The sequence below is a fragment of the Marmota marmota genome, unplaced genomic scaffold (assembly GCF_001458135.2).
Source record: "Marmota marmota marmota unplaced genomic scaffold, marMar, whole genome shotgun sequence".
Classification (NCBI taxonomy): domain Eukaryota; kingdom Metazoa; phylum Chordata; class Mammalia; order Rodentia; family Sciuridae; genus Marmota; species Marmota marmota.
In genome coordinates, this window is record NW_025999900.1 from 63,691,906 (window position 1) to 63,707,579 (window position 15,674).

Consider the following 15,674-nt stretch of genomic DNA (forward strand, 5'->3'; position numbering starts at 1 on the left):
TGCCGCCTGTCGGGTGGTCCCTGGCTCAGCCGGCCCCACAGCCTCACCCCAGCGCTTAGGGGGTGCTCCATGGCTGAGCCCACACCCGTCTCTTTGTGGAGGGAGGGCCTCACCCAGCACCCGCTCCTGCCTGCCTGCTGTAGACACCATGTCACACTAGCCCAGCCCCAGGGCCAGGGTGCTGACCAGAGGGCTACCTCCCTAGTCGCAGCTGTGCCATTGGTTGCTCCACAGAAAGGACAGAGGTACATGTCCCCACTTCACACAGACACCAAGGACAGTGCCCAGCTTGCTGCCCTCGGGCTGTGGTTCACTATGTGTGTGTGTGTCTGTCCAGCCACCCATCTGTCCTTCTGGCCGGGGCCTGCTCTGCAGAGCCGTCTCAGCTGATGGGCCTGAACCTCTGTGGGCTTGGGAAGCTTCCACAGCGCTAAGGGCCTGAGGTGGAGCACAAGTTGGACAGGTCCAGGGGGCCAGGCTGAGAGCTCAGCCAGGGTGGGAGGAGCCACGGGTCCCCAGTCTGCTGCTGTGATTTCAACGTGTGCAGGGCCTTCTGCCGTCCATGCACCTGGAGGTCACTATCCACAGGAACACTGCCTGAGGCCACCACCCAACCAACTCAGTAAAGGGGTTTCAAGTTGGAGCTGGCCAGGAGGGGCGCCACTGAGGCACAGGCACCACCTTCCTGGGTCTGGGGTCTTGTCTTCTGGGAGCCAGGCTGGGGCCAGGACCACCCCCTCGGAAGCACAATGCACAGACTGTGAAAACAAGCACTGGGTTTAATTTAGGGCACAAGAATCCAGAGAAGTCAGCTCCGTGAGGATCATGGGCCCAGGGCATTGAGCCCTTGCCCATTGAGCCCAAAAAGGTCCACTGAGAGTCCCTGTGCAGACAGACCAGGACGCAGCCTGGGCCCACTGTTGGCATGCTGATGGCAACTCCCAGGGCTCTGGGGACAAAAGCCAGAATCAGTGCAGCCAAACCCGTCTGGGGCACTGCCCATGGGCATGGGGGAAGCAGCAGCCAGCCGAGCAGTGTGGGCAGGGTCAGGTCGCAGGCTCCCTGGCAGGGCTCATAGGCGGTCCTCTGCCAGCTTGCACACCCGCTTCACCCTGGCATAGGGCCCCAGGGAGTCCTCGAACACAAAATCCCAGAGCACCTTCACCCACGAGTGGTGCTGCGGCAGGTGGTCGTAGTACTCGGGCGCAATCTTCCGCACCTGTAGAGAGGGCAGGGGTCAGGGGCCAGCCCCGGCCACCCACGCAAGCACACGTGCACACGCACACCAGCGTCTCCCCGGGTGCTGGAGTCCGACTGGCCTCCAAGCTCAGCCCACGTGGCACAGGAGCCCTGCCTGGCCCACAGCAGGCACCCCTCCATGGCTGCTCTGTGACTCTTGGGTCCTGATTCTGGCTCTGCCCAGGCAGGCACTGCCCTCTAGGAGCCTGTGCCTTCCCCTCTGTAAAATGGGGACGGTGAACAAGGGCACCTGCTCAGGGGCTGTGGAGGTTGTAAGTGAGCCAGGGTCCATGCACAGCCCAGCCACCGCCTCCCGGCTGCACTCGCAAGAGCCTTCTCACGCACAGAGGCCCCGGGTACACACACAGCCTCACGCTCAGGCCCCACCTGCTGCCCGCTGGGTCACCTCAGTTCTTTCTGACCAGACAGATGCTATCAAAGCACCAGCCAGAGCCGGCCGAGCTGGGGAACAACGAGGACTCCTCCCCCACTTCTGCCCTTCCTCCTTTCTCACTCGAAATTCTCCAACTCCGGGCCCAGGGCTCCAGGGAGAGGCCACCAAAGGTTTCCCCTCCCTACAGCCGAGCCACACCCCTTAGGTTGCAAAGCACAAGGCCCACCCTGTCCTGACTGGCCAGCTCTGGGCCAGGAGGGCCCCTGTCAAAGCCATGACAAGACATGAACAGGGACAGGGAGTCAGGAGACAGGAAGCACAGAGCCTCCCGTGGAGAATCGCTAACACAGCTGCCTTGTGCAGAAGAGAAATATGAAGCACAGAGAGGGTGAGTGACTTGCCCAGAGACACAGTGCATGAATGTCACAATAGGGTGCAAGCCTCCTCTCATTGAACCAAGCCCCTAACTGTAACACTCCTGAGACTCCACCCTCCTTGGATTTGCCCCCTTACTCTCCAGCCTGGCACTTGCGTGTGTCTTGTGACCTTTCCATTGCCCTGGAGACCACAAATGAGAGTGACCCTCTCCTGAGCAGCATAGAAAGGATAAAGCACCTGGGTTTGGCCCAGGGCCTCTCGGGGCCCCCTCCTCACATGTCTGTCCGGCCCTTGCCCCCCAGCCCCGCCTGGGCCCAGCACCTACCAGGGGCAGGTTGCAGCCCGGGATGCTGGGGAAGTCGTGGTGCTCCATGTGGTAGCCCACGTTGAAGGTGATCCAGTTGAGGGGCCCGTAGTAGGAGTAGGTCTCGTGGCCCTTGAGGAACATGTAGTGCTCAGCCACGAAGTGGCCCGAGATGGGGTGCAGGCCCAGGCCCAGCAGGGAGCTGGCCAGAAGGTAGGCTACAGGCTTGATGCCCCAAAGGGCAAAGATGGCGGCATCGACCAGCAGCTGCACCAGGGTGTTGAGCACCTCCATGCGGGTCACGGCCTTGGGGTTGACACAGAGCGGCCGCAGCGAGTAGAAGAAGGGCTGCAGCACCAGCCACAGCAGCTTGCGGGCCGGCGTGCAGAAGAGCCAGCCCTCCAGGCGCGTGGGGATGTCCACATCCAGCCCATCGCCACCCAGGTAGCGGTGGTGGTCCACGTGGTACTTCTTGAAGGAGGCCGCGTAGGGCACGCCCACGGGCAGGTTGGCGAAGATGGCGAACCAGCGGTTGTGGGCAGGGCGGCCGGTGCCGAAGGCAGTGTTGTGGGAGATGTCGTGGATGGCCAGCGTCAGGGAGTGGTTCACGCAGCCGCCAAAGGCGTAGGCCCAGAAGAAGAGCCAGCGCCAGGCCAGCCCCTGCACCAGCCAGCAGGCCAGCAACTGCAGCAGCACCAGCCCTGTCACCGTCCACTTGATATGTGGGTCTGGCCGCATCAGGTCCTTGATGGCCGGGTACTTGGCTGCAGTGAGACAGGGAGAGCAGGCGGCTCGGTGAGAGAGCTCGGGCCGGCTCCACCCTCCCTGTGCTCTTCCAGCACCTTCCATCGGCCATGCCCCTCCCTCTCTCCTTCCACCCATCTAGCAGCCCACGCCCTCAAGGATGCCTAGGAGGGACGGGCCACCCTGGCACCCAGGAGTACCCAGCCTGAGGGGACGCAGAAGCAAGGGACCTGCCACCCCTCCCCTGGGGGTCTGGGGAATTTGCCACCAGCCTAAATACAGGGCAGGGGTCACCACGGTCCCAGAAATGCCAGAAATCAGAGCCACGGCAGAGCCAGGAGCCACCTGCCCCGAGAGCCCCTGCTAAACACGCACCTCTGTGCTGTGGCTGCGGGGCCAAGACACAGCACAGCAGAAGGACGACATGGACTGGTCATCCCCAAACTCATCAGGCCCCTGGGGGTGGCCACGGGAGGGGAACTGCAGGACTCCTGCTTGGTCTTGAAACAGACCGGATTTGGACACCCTCTGAATTAAGAGGAACTTCCGCTGTGACCCCTGCCCCCAAACCCTGACAGGGGCCAAGCTGGGAGGGAAGACGGCAGATGGCCCGCCAGGCCTAGCCGGCCGACCGAATCTGCGCGTGTCCGCTTCCTGCCTTCCTCTCACTGGCCTGCAGCTGCCTCCGAGGCTTTGAAAGTCCTGCTGCCCTTAGGAGTTTCAGAGACGGAGCTTTTGAAACAATCAAGTTTCTTCCATCTTCTTCAAAGCTGGCTTTGATTAAAACCTATTTTTCTATCAATTTGACTCCAAATATTTCTGGAGCCAGGAGCAGAGCAGCTAGCCCCTTCCCTGGGCGGGCGGATCCACCCGATAACAGCCCCGAGATCTTAAAACAAACAAGAACTGCAGGAAATATGATAAAGGGTTGAAGGCATGTGTTTGGGGCCTTAGGTGCTTATTAGAGATCTTTTGTACTTTTCTCTATTTTTTTTTTCAGAAAAGAAACAATGTGAGTGGGAGGAGGCCACCCAGGCCAGGAGCGGCAGCCCTGCAGGACCGGGAAGGTGGGTGCCCGGTCCCCGGGGCAGGACAGCTCTGCCTTCTGGAGACCTCTGCGGCTGCTCAGCTGGAGGAGCCAAGGTTCAAGGCAGACTGCAGGAGCTGGGTGCAGGGCTGGGGTTCATCACGTACTCAGGGGGACAGGCATCCAGGCCTGCTCTGTCCCCTGTCCCCTGGGCAGGAGCAGACAGGCCCTCAGAGATGGAGCCCGTCCTGTCATGCAGATGGGGAAGCCAAGCGCAGCAGGGCCTTGGGTCAGTTAGTACTGGTCCTCAGGGTCCCCAGAGTCTCCCACATTGACCCCCAACCTAATGAGCAGCCAGCAGCCTGGGCTCACCCTCCTCAGTGCTGGCCTGTGGAGAGGGTCTCCCAGGGCCGCCCCAGGGGCTGGGGACCCAGAAGTGGAACCCCCCAGGCCAAGGAGGGCTCCTGCCTCAGCTCCTTCTGTATCCCAGAGTGTCACTCCCCTTTGGCACCCAGAATGGGAGGATGTGACGCAGAGCAGAGCCCCCTCAGGGCCCCCTCAGGGCCCCATAGCCAAGGCCCTCCTTCCCTCAGCCTAAGAGACAGGGATGTGGCCCGGTTACACGTGAGGAGATCTGGCTCAGGACGATGCCAGGACTCTGCCTGTATCTGAGGGCCTGACCCTGGCCTCCAGACCCCAAGAAGATGCACGGGGCGCTCTGACTCCAGTTGCTAGCCATTCACGCCTCTCCAGCAAGTCAGAGAGTCACAGCGCGGTCACGTTGGCCCAGCCAGGGATGACCCGGGCGGGGAACCCCTGCCCGAGCTGCTGGGCCCAGAAAGCTGCTGGCCTTGACCTTCTGGGAGGTGCGTGTGTTCCCGCTCCTCCCGGTTCAGGTGCAGGCTAGCCCAGGCGCGAACCCCAGCTCCACCTGAGGGTTTAAAATTCAGAACATAAAAGACAGGACTGAGACTCGACGACAAAACTACAACCCGATCTAAGGTGGACGAGGGATAGGAGCAGACATTTCTTCTCCAAAGAAGATACACAACTGACCGCCGAGCACACGGGAAGGGGGCCTGTGAGCACAGCAGTCATGGGAAGTGCAGCTTCTCGGTGAGTGACCACCTCCGGCCAGCAAGGGTGGCTAGAGCCAAAGAAGGGAAGCAAGTGAAGACGCGAGGAGCCGCAGCCCCTGGCAGCCCTGCGGGTGGGCATGGTGAGGAGAGGGGCCTGGCCGGTCCCTGAGATGGCAGACGGGTCATGACCACCTGGTCCTCCTCGCTTAAGCATGTGCCCGGAACTGGAGATGAGGGTCCAACCAGGTGCCATGGCCTGCTCACAGGAACCTGCGTGTCCAGCCGGGGAAGACCGCGCAGAAAATGTGTTGGTCGTACACAGAACGGCGTTTGCCATTTTTTTTTTTTTTTAAGTGAAGGAATATCATAGCAGTCACCGGCCCCAGCACGGGTGGACCTCGGGGACCAGACACCAGAAGAATGTTGTCTGACGTCACTAGGAGGAAATACCCAAGGGACGCATCGAGGGTGGGAAAGTGCAGCAGACGTCACCGGGGTGCCCGCTGGGGCTGGGTTTCTGTTTGGGGTGACAACAAAGTTTCAGAAACAACAGTGATGGCTGCACAACACTGTGGATGTCACTAAGGCCACCAAGCCTCACACTTAAAAACAGTTGAAGTGGCACCTCGTGTGGGTCATATATTTTACCATGGTAACAAAAAGTTTTTAAAAGTCCCAGCTTCCTTGGGCTGGGGATGTGGCTCAAGCGGTAGCGCGCTCGCCTGGCATGTGCGAGGCACTGGGCTCGATCCTCAGCACCACATACAAATAAAATAAAGATGCTGTGTCCGCTGAGAACTAAAAAATAAAGATTAAAAAGTTCTCTCTCTCTCTCTCTCTCAAAAAAAAAAAATTAAAAGTCTCAGCTTCCCACACGTGACCTTTGTCTGAGCTCCCTGGGAGGATCCCAAAACACTGTCCCCGGAGCCTTGCCAACTCACAGGGTGGACATGGGGACAAAGCTCGGGGCAGCTGACAGAACGCCACCTGAGAGGCTCACACAGCGTGTTTCTGGGACAGGAAGGTGTTGGGGACATGGTCATGGACTCCCAGGGGTAACGGTGTGCCCGCTCGGCCCTGCCCGCTTGGCGTCACCCTGGCAATTGTTGCGTGTGTGGGATGAGGGGAGAGCTGCCCGGCTCTGTGCTGCCCCAGAAGCCCCCGAGGAAGCCTGCAGGGCAAGGCCAAGGCCTCTGTCCTCCCCAGGGAGGGGGAGAATAACAGACCCCCAAAGATGCCACATCCTAAGCCCGTCATCTGTGACTGCATTCGGATACACAGCAAGGGCGGGTGGGCACACGGGCTTCTAATCGGGGAACCTGAAATGGGGATTCCTGGATCAAGCTGGGGGCCATGGCCGTCACGAGGGCCCCGGGGAGTACAGGAGGGAGGCAGGGGCGGAGGTCTCTGTGCTGCGACACAGGACAGACTGGTCCTGCCACAGCTGCTTTGGGACACCAAGGAAGGAAGGGGCGTGCAGAGGAACGTGGGCGACTCCAGAAGCTGGGAGACAGGAAATGGATCCCCCAGCCTCCCAAAGGGACGCAGCCCTGCTGACACCGGTTCCCGCCCAGCCAGGACCCGTGAGACTTGCTGCTGCCCCAAGTCGTGGGACCTTGTTCCCCCAGCTGCAGGAAACTGACGCGCACCCATGGCAGCCCAGCCCCTGCGCAGCCCTGGGATGGAGTGGGAGGGCTTGGCCAGCCCTGCCAGAGCCTCGCTGCCCACCGCCCGGCCAGGGACAGGCCTCCAGGGCACCTCCCAGCTTTGACCTGCCCGTCCTGCAAGGGCAGAGCTCAGATGTGAAAGCTGGAAGGACACGGGCCTAGGGGACAGGTGGGCCACACACTAGCCTTCCACTTGGAGGTGGGGACAGGGCCTGCTGCTCCACAGGGCGGCGGGTGGGACAGGGGCAGGGGCAGCCTCATCCCACCTTCTTCTGACCCAACAGGGCCAGGGTCAGCAGCGACACTCCGGGCCGGGCTGTGCTGCAGTGTGGTTGGGAAAATGGGTGCTTCTAGGGGCAACCAAGGGGCTGGGGGTCCACCAGCCACAGCCAGGCAAGAGGGGGTCTTTGTGACAGGCAGGGAAGAAGGATGTACCATCCTCTCTTCAGGACCTGGAAGGCACCGCACAGCCCTGAGCCTGTGCACCCCAGGAGTCAGGCTGGGCTCCACCCGCCTGCCTCTCACCAGGGTCCTCCGGGCACCAGCCTCACTCTACAGGGTCCTCAGAATAGCAGCAGATCCCCCACCTGCCCAGACCCTGCAGGGGATTCACCAGCTCAAGGCCCTCGGCTTCCACAGAGCAGGTGGCCCCTACTTCCCCTTGGAAGGACGCCAAGTCTTAGAGCGAGAGGGTGGGGCCTGCCACACCTGCACCAGGTGAGCCACAGGCAGGTGAGCTGTGGGGCCGCAGGGCCTGGGTCACCTGGTTCTTGGATCCAGGCCAGACCAACAATACTCTGCTCCTCAGAGGCAAGGGCAACAACAGAGCCCAGAAGCCAGGACCTTGGCCAGTGGGCCCCAGTTTACCTGTCTGTTGAACAGAGATCACATGCTCTCCTGTGGGATGGGTTGGAAGCAAGTGAGAACACACTTGGGGTCCCCCAACCCAGGCCAGCTTCAGGGAGCCTGGTGCCCCATCCTCCTCTTCCCAACGGTTCCAAAGGACCCAAGCCTTCTCTCCTCAGGGACCCACAGCAACTGAAGAGGACAGCAGAACCCGGGCCTGCCTGGCCGCCCTGAGGCTGCCCCTTACACCCCCAGGGTCCGTAGAACCGCAGTGCCAGGACTGGGAGGAGCACACCCCTGAAACCTCCTCTCAGTGGACGCTGGGCAGTTCCCAGCCTGGCCAGGCACAGGCACGTCCAGCAGGAGTCCTCACTCAGGCAAGACCCCAACAGGGGCCTGGGGAGCCTCCCAGTGCCCAGTTCCTGAGCGTGGTCTTGGAGCAGTGTTTGCCCCTGCTCCCCAGGCCTGCTCCAGCAAGAGCAGACCCAAGCCTCCAGGCCACAGGGTGCCACAGGGTGCCACAGGGTGCCTCAGGGTGCCATAGTGCCACAGGGCCAACCATCCTACTGGAGGCAACTAAAGACTGAGGGTCTGGATACTGGGCATCATGAGGGTGTGAGCCCTGAGGAGGGCACAGACACCATGAGCCCCAGGGACCTCAAACGCCTGAGGGCACTTTCTGGACCCCAGTGCTGCGGGGGAGTACTGGCCGGCCCAGAAACTCCAGGGAGCTCTCAGGAAGGCCCTCAGCGGGCCGGGGACCATCCACCGTGCGCCTCCTAGGGCTTCCAGAACCAGGAGGCCTCAGAGAACAGTCCCCAGAAGCTGCCAAGCCACCAGTTTCAGGAGGCAGCAAAAGCAGGGGGTCTCACCAGGCAGAAAGACCTCACTGAGCCTCCAGAGGGGACCCCAGGAAGGGCCCACCTGAGGAGCAAGGCTACACCCTGGGCCTTCCCCAATTCCTGGAGACACGGTCAAGGCCCTAAGAAATTCGGCCCTTGCTCGCAGAAACCTGCAACACCCACCGCTGCCAATTCTAGAGGTTCTAGGCCCTGGGGAGGGGAGGCCTGAGGGTCACCCCACCCTGGGGAACATGCAGGCTCGGAGTGCAGAGGAGGCCATGTTGAGGTCGGTGGGGGGCCGGCAGGATTTGATAGTAAATGAATCCATGGAGATGTCCAGTCTCAGGGGTCAGAGAGGACAAGAAGCCAGGACAAGCGCCCACTAGACTGGGAAGGATCACTGGGGTCTCTGCAGGAGCCTGAGGCCAGAGGTAGAGAACTGAGGCCGTGAGGGTTGAACACGGGGGAGTGGGCAGGGGACAGGGAGGGCTGGCCACAGGCACCAGGACACAACTGGCTGGTGTCGTGGAGGTGTGCAGGATGCTGGCTTGATGGGAGATGCCTCTTCTGGGTGTTCCAGGGAGGGGACCCAGGGAAAGCGGGGGGCCTGGGAGGGCCCCGGGGCCTCAGGCTCCATCTCATCCCAGCCACAGTGAGGTGGGACGCCCAAGGAGGGGAGGGACGCACTCGCCACAGCCCCTCAGGAATTGCGGGCCAGCGGGCAATGTCCTCTGTGGTGGTGCTCCCCGGACCTCAGGGGGGACCCTGCCCACGGAGGCCTCCTCCCCAGCCTAGATGGAGCTAATAAGTGCCCCGAGGCACTGTGCAGCCTACAGCCCAGTGTGGACGGTCACCTGGAACCAAAGACAAAGAGACCCACACAAGTGGCTTCCCCACTGAGGGGCCCAACAGCAGCTGATCATGACTACAGCAATTTCTAGAAGTCTCCCTGTCTCAGCAAGACAGAGAGGGGAGGGCTCTGAAGTCCAGGAAGGCTCAAGGAAGGGCCCAAGAGGGCACAGTAAGGCCTGCCGAGCCAGGACCCGAGCTCAGGACCGGCACTCCAGGCCTGTATGGTGCCCAGCACATCCCTGGTGTCTGACGTCCCATCCAGGCTTCAGCACCCTGCCCGGGACATGAACACCCCTCCCCATCGTAGAGATGGCACAGAGGCCCCACCAGAAGGGGCAGCAACCTGCCCGATTTCCATGGGCCCTTCCAGAGGGGTGGGAGTGTGCTGCTCTGCCTCAGGTCCCAAGGGGGCACCCAGGGACTGCTGTGTGACCCGCAAGCCCCAGCCCTCTCTGGGCCTGCCTCATCACTCTCCATCTCCAGGGCTGTGACGCATGGGGGAGCAGGTCCACGAGGGCACATGGACCCTGGGGTGAGACGAGGGAGGACAGAGCCGATGCTGGGGTGCTGGGAGCCGGGCTCCCTCACAGCCACCTACTTGCTCCTGTCAGCAGACCCCTCATGGGACAGCAGCAGAGCATCTGGTGGGCCTGCTGGCACACAGGGAGGACGGCCTGATGCCAAGAGCACACCCACAGGACCGCCCATGACCCTCTAGCTCTGATGGAACCTTGGTCTTGTCCAGAAACTCTCCTAACAATTCTGCTTTGCCATCCAGGTGGGGGTATGGCTGGGTCAGCCGATGGGCAAGGAAAGTGCTCTGCTTTGCGCTGCACTGGTGGCAGAGAGGGGGCCCCAGGCCCTGCACTAGACTCCTCTGCAGCCACAGGCCATTCCACCCTCTCCCTGCTGACTTCTCGCTCATGTCCAGCGGGGCTCCCAGGAGTAGGGGGCGTTTCTCATCACTTCCACTCCTCGACCCCTCCACGTCCCCAGGCCCTGGCATGGGCACCATCTGGGACTGGATGCTCCTACCACTTTCCCAAGGAAGCCAGATATCATCACAGACAGTCACTCACTGGCCACAGTGTCCTTGTCTCTGCCTGTCATCATGCTGCCCACACCCTGCTTCCCCACCAGCAGCTGGCACCACCAAGCTGCTCGGCGTTGACTGTGCCACCTGGTGGCCGCAGCAGGAGATGCTGAGACAACCTCCTGGCCCTGCCCGGCCCTCTCCCTCCTGCAGTTGAGTAACTTGACCTCTGAGCAGCCTCTTCTCTCAAAGGTGCCTCTTAATTCCCTCCTTCCTCAACAACTTCCTTGGGTCTGGCCTAATGCTCTGAGACGGTCCTCCCACAGTGTCAACCTCTCCCGCCTGCCTTTGAGCCAAAAGACAAGCCCAGCCCTGTCCGGTCAGTGCAGGAGGCTCTCTGGGGACCCAGATCCACAGAGAAAATGAGGAAAGTGGTCCAAAGTACCTTCAGGAGCACCTTACCCTGCCTCCTCACTGGCCACTTGCTAAACCTGCTTTTCATCCCAGTGACAAATATGTGACAAAGGTCTGATCATCCGGCTGATGATGGAGATGGGAGGGATGTGACAAGGAGATGAGGGCTCAGCTCGTGAGGGGCACATAGTGTGTCCCAGCCAGGAGCTCCTACACAGGGACACGCGGTGTGCTGGGTGCTGCAGCTGAAGCCTCCCCCTGGAGAATTCAGGCAGCAGGGGTGGGACTGGCCTGAGGTCACAGAAGGTCCTGATGGTGGTGAAACGTCACAGTAGGTTACGTAACTTTCTCAAAACCACCGACCGTGCCTTTAAATGAGTGGGTGGTGAGGTATGTTCATTATCCCTCAGTAAAGCTGTTAAAAATTAAAGAAGGAACATGGGGCCGAGATAAGCCAGGCGGAAACAGAGCACATGCGGGGACAGAGGCCAGAAGGAAGGAGACAAAGAGGCACATGGCTGCCAGCTGCAGGGAGGCAGGCACAGCAGCCAGAGGAGGGCCGTGGCCTCCTGTCACACAGGCTCAGGCCGGCCCGGCCACAGCAGCCAGGCCCGGCTGCAGGTGCCGGGTGAGAGTCCTGACCCCGTGCCTAACCGGGGGACCACCTCAGGCAAGTGACTTCCCTTTCCGGGCTCCTGAGATTCACAAACATTCCAAGTGTGCATGAGACAAAGAAGATCAAGACAAAGGAGAAGAAAATCACCCCACGTTAAAAGGCAAAGGGCAGACAAGCCGTGGTGGGAACGGTTGTGGCCACAGACACACAAAATCCGCGAGGGGACTCTCACCGCGGTGTGAGGGGACTTGGAGGTGGGGCTGGGGGAGGCAATGAGGTCACAGGGTGGAGCCTCATGCATGGGATCCATGCCCTGATGACAGAGATCCCACGGACTTCTGCAGCCCTCCCTCACCTAGAACAAGGACAGGGTCCTTCAGCAGACACCAAGCCACCACCACTGGTGGGAGGGAAACCCAGGTGGCGATTCGGGTGGCATGGGGCTGGAGAGAGCAAAGGCTGGGTGAAGTGGCCTCTTATCTCATGGTGTCACTCAAGCCCTGAGGAGCCCTGTGGGCCACGCACCTTGGAGGAAGCCTCAGAATTGAGTGAGGAAGTAAGGTCCCCAAGGCAACTGTCCCATGGCTGAGTGGAGAACTGAGACAAAGGGAAAGGGCCGGGCATGCTGCGGGAGGAGCAGGGACAAGAAGCTTAAAGGGAGGGGCGGCAGGTGTGTGTGCGCATGTGTGTGCCCGTGTGTGCATGTGTTTGTGGTGTTTGTGCATGTGTGTGTGTGTGTGTGTGTGTGTGTGTTGTTAGAGTGTGTTTCTTTGCAAAGAACATTCAGGTTGAGACCCAGGTTGGCACAGGAATTCCCTAGAGGAAGAATAACGAACAGGCATTCTAGAAGGGCGGCAGCCGGGAGTGGCTCAGGAGCAGAACTCTCGGGAAGCCCTAGCTTCCATCCCAGCACTGCAACTGATGCCCAAGAACCTCAGCAGAGAGCAGTGGTACAGAAGCTGGGATTGGAAAGATGGTGGGGACTCCCCCTGAGCGGCAGAAGGGCAGGGGCCAGAGACAGGGGCGCTCAGTAGGCCAGAGGCTTTCACAGGGAGGGGCATCATCCGGCCACACAGGGCCCACAGTAGCCCTTGGGGACCTTCCACTTGGGCTGCTGGGGATCTGTGTCCTGGAGCCTCCCAGCCCAGGCAGGCTCACGGCCCCCCTTCCAGGACAGGGGCTTCTCTGCTCTGGTGTGCTGCTGGGAGCCACTACCCAGAGGAACTCAGGGCCTCAGAGTTGAGACCAGAGGAGGCCCTGTCACTGAAGCTGAGCCTCAGAGCCCCTCACAGGGCGACTCCTCCCTTCCTTCTGCCATCTCGGAGCCACCAGGCAGAGGGGGGTGAGACTCAGCAGCCCGCACCCCACCCGGGGAGGCCAGCCTCTCTGTGGCTGTGCTCCTGACTTCCCACCTGTTGCTGAGAGAACCCAGCCAGACCTTTCCCACAAGAATCCAACAATTGCCAAGAATTCTACTTCCTGGTTTCCCTCTTCTGTTTGTCTTGGATTATTTGAATATTTTTTAACTGTGTGCAGTCTGCTTTGACAACCTTTTTTTTTTTTTAATTACAAAGCTATTTGTTTAGGGGGGGAAAAAAGCCTCCTTTTTATTCCACCAGCCACGCCTGGCTTGGTTTCTAATGAGACCAGTCTTGCTGACTCTGTTCCCACCCGGGGCCTGGGAGATGTGATTCTTGGGTTTCCACGGAGGCTATTTTCTTAGGATGCTGTGCCCTAGGGAAGATGTCCCCGTCCCAGGCAGGAGCTGGGCATGGACTTTGGCCCCATTCACAGAGCACCTGGAGCAAACTCTTTATGATTTCCTAGGACCTGACTCTGAGATTAGGATCTTAATTGAATATCTATTGACCTCTAAGAGCTTGGCACAGCCTACATCAGCCAGATGGACAGGACAAGACTCGGCCCGAGCAACCACCCAGCCTCTGTGGTCTCTGGGCTGTGTGGCCTGCACAAGTCACCTCCCTCCCTGATCCCCACTCTGCAGCCTCTGCTCAAAAGAGATGCTGCAGTTACACACAGGGTTCCTCCCAGGGCAGGAGCAGCACGGTGCAGGGAAGGCAGGCCCCAAAGGAAACCCACAGGCCTGTGTGCAAGATGTCAGTAACTCCATTCCACAGAAGTTCCCAGCCAAACACGTCTCGGATTACCTCACAGCACCTGCCAGCTCCAGGAGGAAGGTACCCCTGACCCTGCCCAAGTCTCAGCTTCCTCCTCTGTCCACTGACTCACCCGTGGCTGGTGAATGGGTCCTGGGATCCTTGCCAGGAGGTCACCTTCACAGCCAACTCTGGACTTCTCCCCCGCTCCCCAGAGACCAGAGCTTATGGGCGGCGGCCGTGAAAGGGAAACCTGAGGTCAGCCCTTGCCAGCCTGGGCCAGGGCCTAGGAGGCTGGCCAAGTGCTTCCTGAGGGAGACAGAACTGAACCAAGCAGAACAAGGCCCAGCAAGAGAGCCAGGCAGAGCAGGGACAGGACACTCAAGCAGGGAAAGCCTGGGAGGGAGAGAGACAGCTCATTCCAAGTTCGCTAGCTCAGAACTGGACTGGCAAGAGGGCGGGCACCATGACTCCTGAAGGGAGACCTGAGCAAATCTTCCTGGAGGGACAGCAGAGCCTGGGCCTGCCTTGTGAAGCCTCCCAAGCCTCCCAGAACTCTTTGGCCATCCTCTGTAGAAAGCCTGGACTCCTTCTAGGGCCCATGGTTTATCTCTTTTGAAAGAGACCCTTCTGCACGTCCTATAGTCTCAGACACATCACTGGGCACCTTGCTCTCTGGGATCCCATTTCATCCTCACCCCCACTCCCCCACTCCGCCAGGCAGGAAGACTGTGCCCACTTGGCAGCCTGGGAGAGTGAGGTTACAGCCGAGGGGGTGGGCGCTTCAGGCCCTGGCTCCTCCCTTATGACCCGCGAGCACCCAGGGCCAGGACTCTGGCTGTCCAGAGCCTCCCGGCTTCTCCCTCTGGGCCAGGGGCCCAATAAGCCCTGTGAGAGGAAGCTGAGGGCAGCAGGGGAAGGCGTGGAACCAAGATGCCAGCCCTCGGCGGTAGGTGGGGAGCCCTCCCAGCCGCCCAGGAAGTTGGAGCTTCAGGGGAGTCACCTGATGGTCTCACAGAAGAAGTTCCCAGCCCTGAGAACCCAGCGGCAGGGCTGCCAGTGTGGGCCTCCTGTGTTGAAGACTGGAGTCGTAGGATGAACATCTGCCGTCTTGAAGTGGGTCAGGAAGTTACCAAAGTGAGGACTGGCAAGAACACGGCCAATCGACCTAACTGAATTTACAATGAACAGAAGCTCTGTGCTAACCCACAAGATGAGCAGGAGGACACACCTGCCACATCTCAGACCCGGGGTTCCAGGGCCCTAGGAGAAAGGGCTCTACCCACATGCAAAAGACAAGCCCCAGGTTAAAATGGCCAATTCAAATCTGAAAACAATCATCAAATACATACAAACTGTCCACGAAGAAACAATCTTGTACCACCATCTGGTGAAATATCAGAAAATTAAAAGGTGAGCCAAGTGTCGGCAAAGGTGTGGGGATTCATCAGTGAGAAGGAGCCCAGCTCGGGAGCACCTGGGTGGCAGGGTCACTTGCTTGCGGTTCAAAGGTGTTATGGGCATGAATGAGCCACACAATGGTGTCCACACAGGTAAAATGACCCCACAGGCTGGGCCCCGGTGGCGCACGCCTGTAATCCCAGCGGTTTAAGAGGCTGAGGCAGGAGGATTGCGAGTTCAAAACCAGCCTCAGCAATTTAGCGGAGCCTTAAGCAATTCAGTGAGACCCTTTCTCTAAATAAAATGTTTAAAAGGGCTGGAGATGTGGCTTAGTGGTCGAGTGACCCTGGGTTCAATCCCCCCACCGCCAAAAAAAGACCTCACAGAACCCTAGGCGGCCACCAGGTATTAAGCTACCTGATGGAACAGACGGGATTCTTTGGTAAAATCTTTGGGGTCCCCCACTGCGCCCACCAAAGAGACCGCATCTCTCGCTGCGCAGCTGCTTCCTTGCCCGCCCTCCGGTGTCCACGGTGGGCCTTCTCGCCAGCCGCAGGACCCTGGGCAACCGCACACAGCGGGTGCCCACCGGTTGCCGGCGAAAGACCGCGGCAGACTGCGCCGCTGGCCGTCCCCACGCTGCCAGCCTGAGGCTGAGACCCCGCGGAGCCAGGTGGGGATGCACCTCCCCGGGGCGAGGATGCGGCAGTGCGGCTGGCCC

The 15,674-nt window shown here is 60.3% G+C and overlaps 1 protein-coding gene across 1 annotated transcript; it reads right to left on the minus strand.

Annotated features, from left to right (window-relative positions):
- Window positions 1-759: 759 nt before the first annotated feature.
- Window positions 760-15,224, minus strand: Degs2 (delta 4-desaturase, sphingolipid 2). The gene is made up of 3 exons (XM_015488646.2): window positions 14,556-15,224; window positions 2,337-3,079; window positions 760-1,219 (listed from the first exon to the last, which is right to left on the minus strand). The coding sequence occupies exons 1-3, from the start codon at window positions 14,653-14,655 to the stop codon at window positions 1,073-1,075; spliced, it is 990 nt and encodes a 329-aa protein (XP_015344132.2). The 5' UTR covers window positions 14,656-15,224; the 3' UTR covers window positions 760-1,072.
- Window positions 15,225-15,674: the final 450 nt, after the last annotated feature.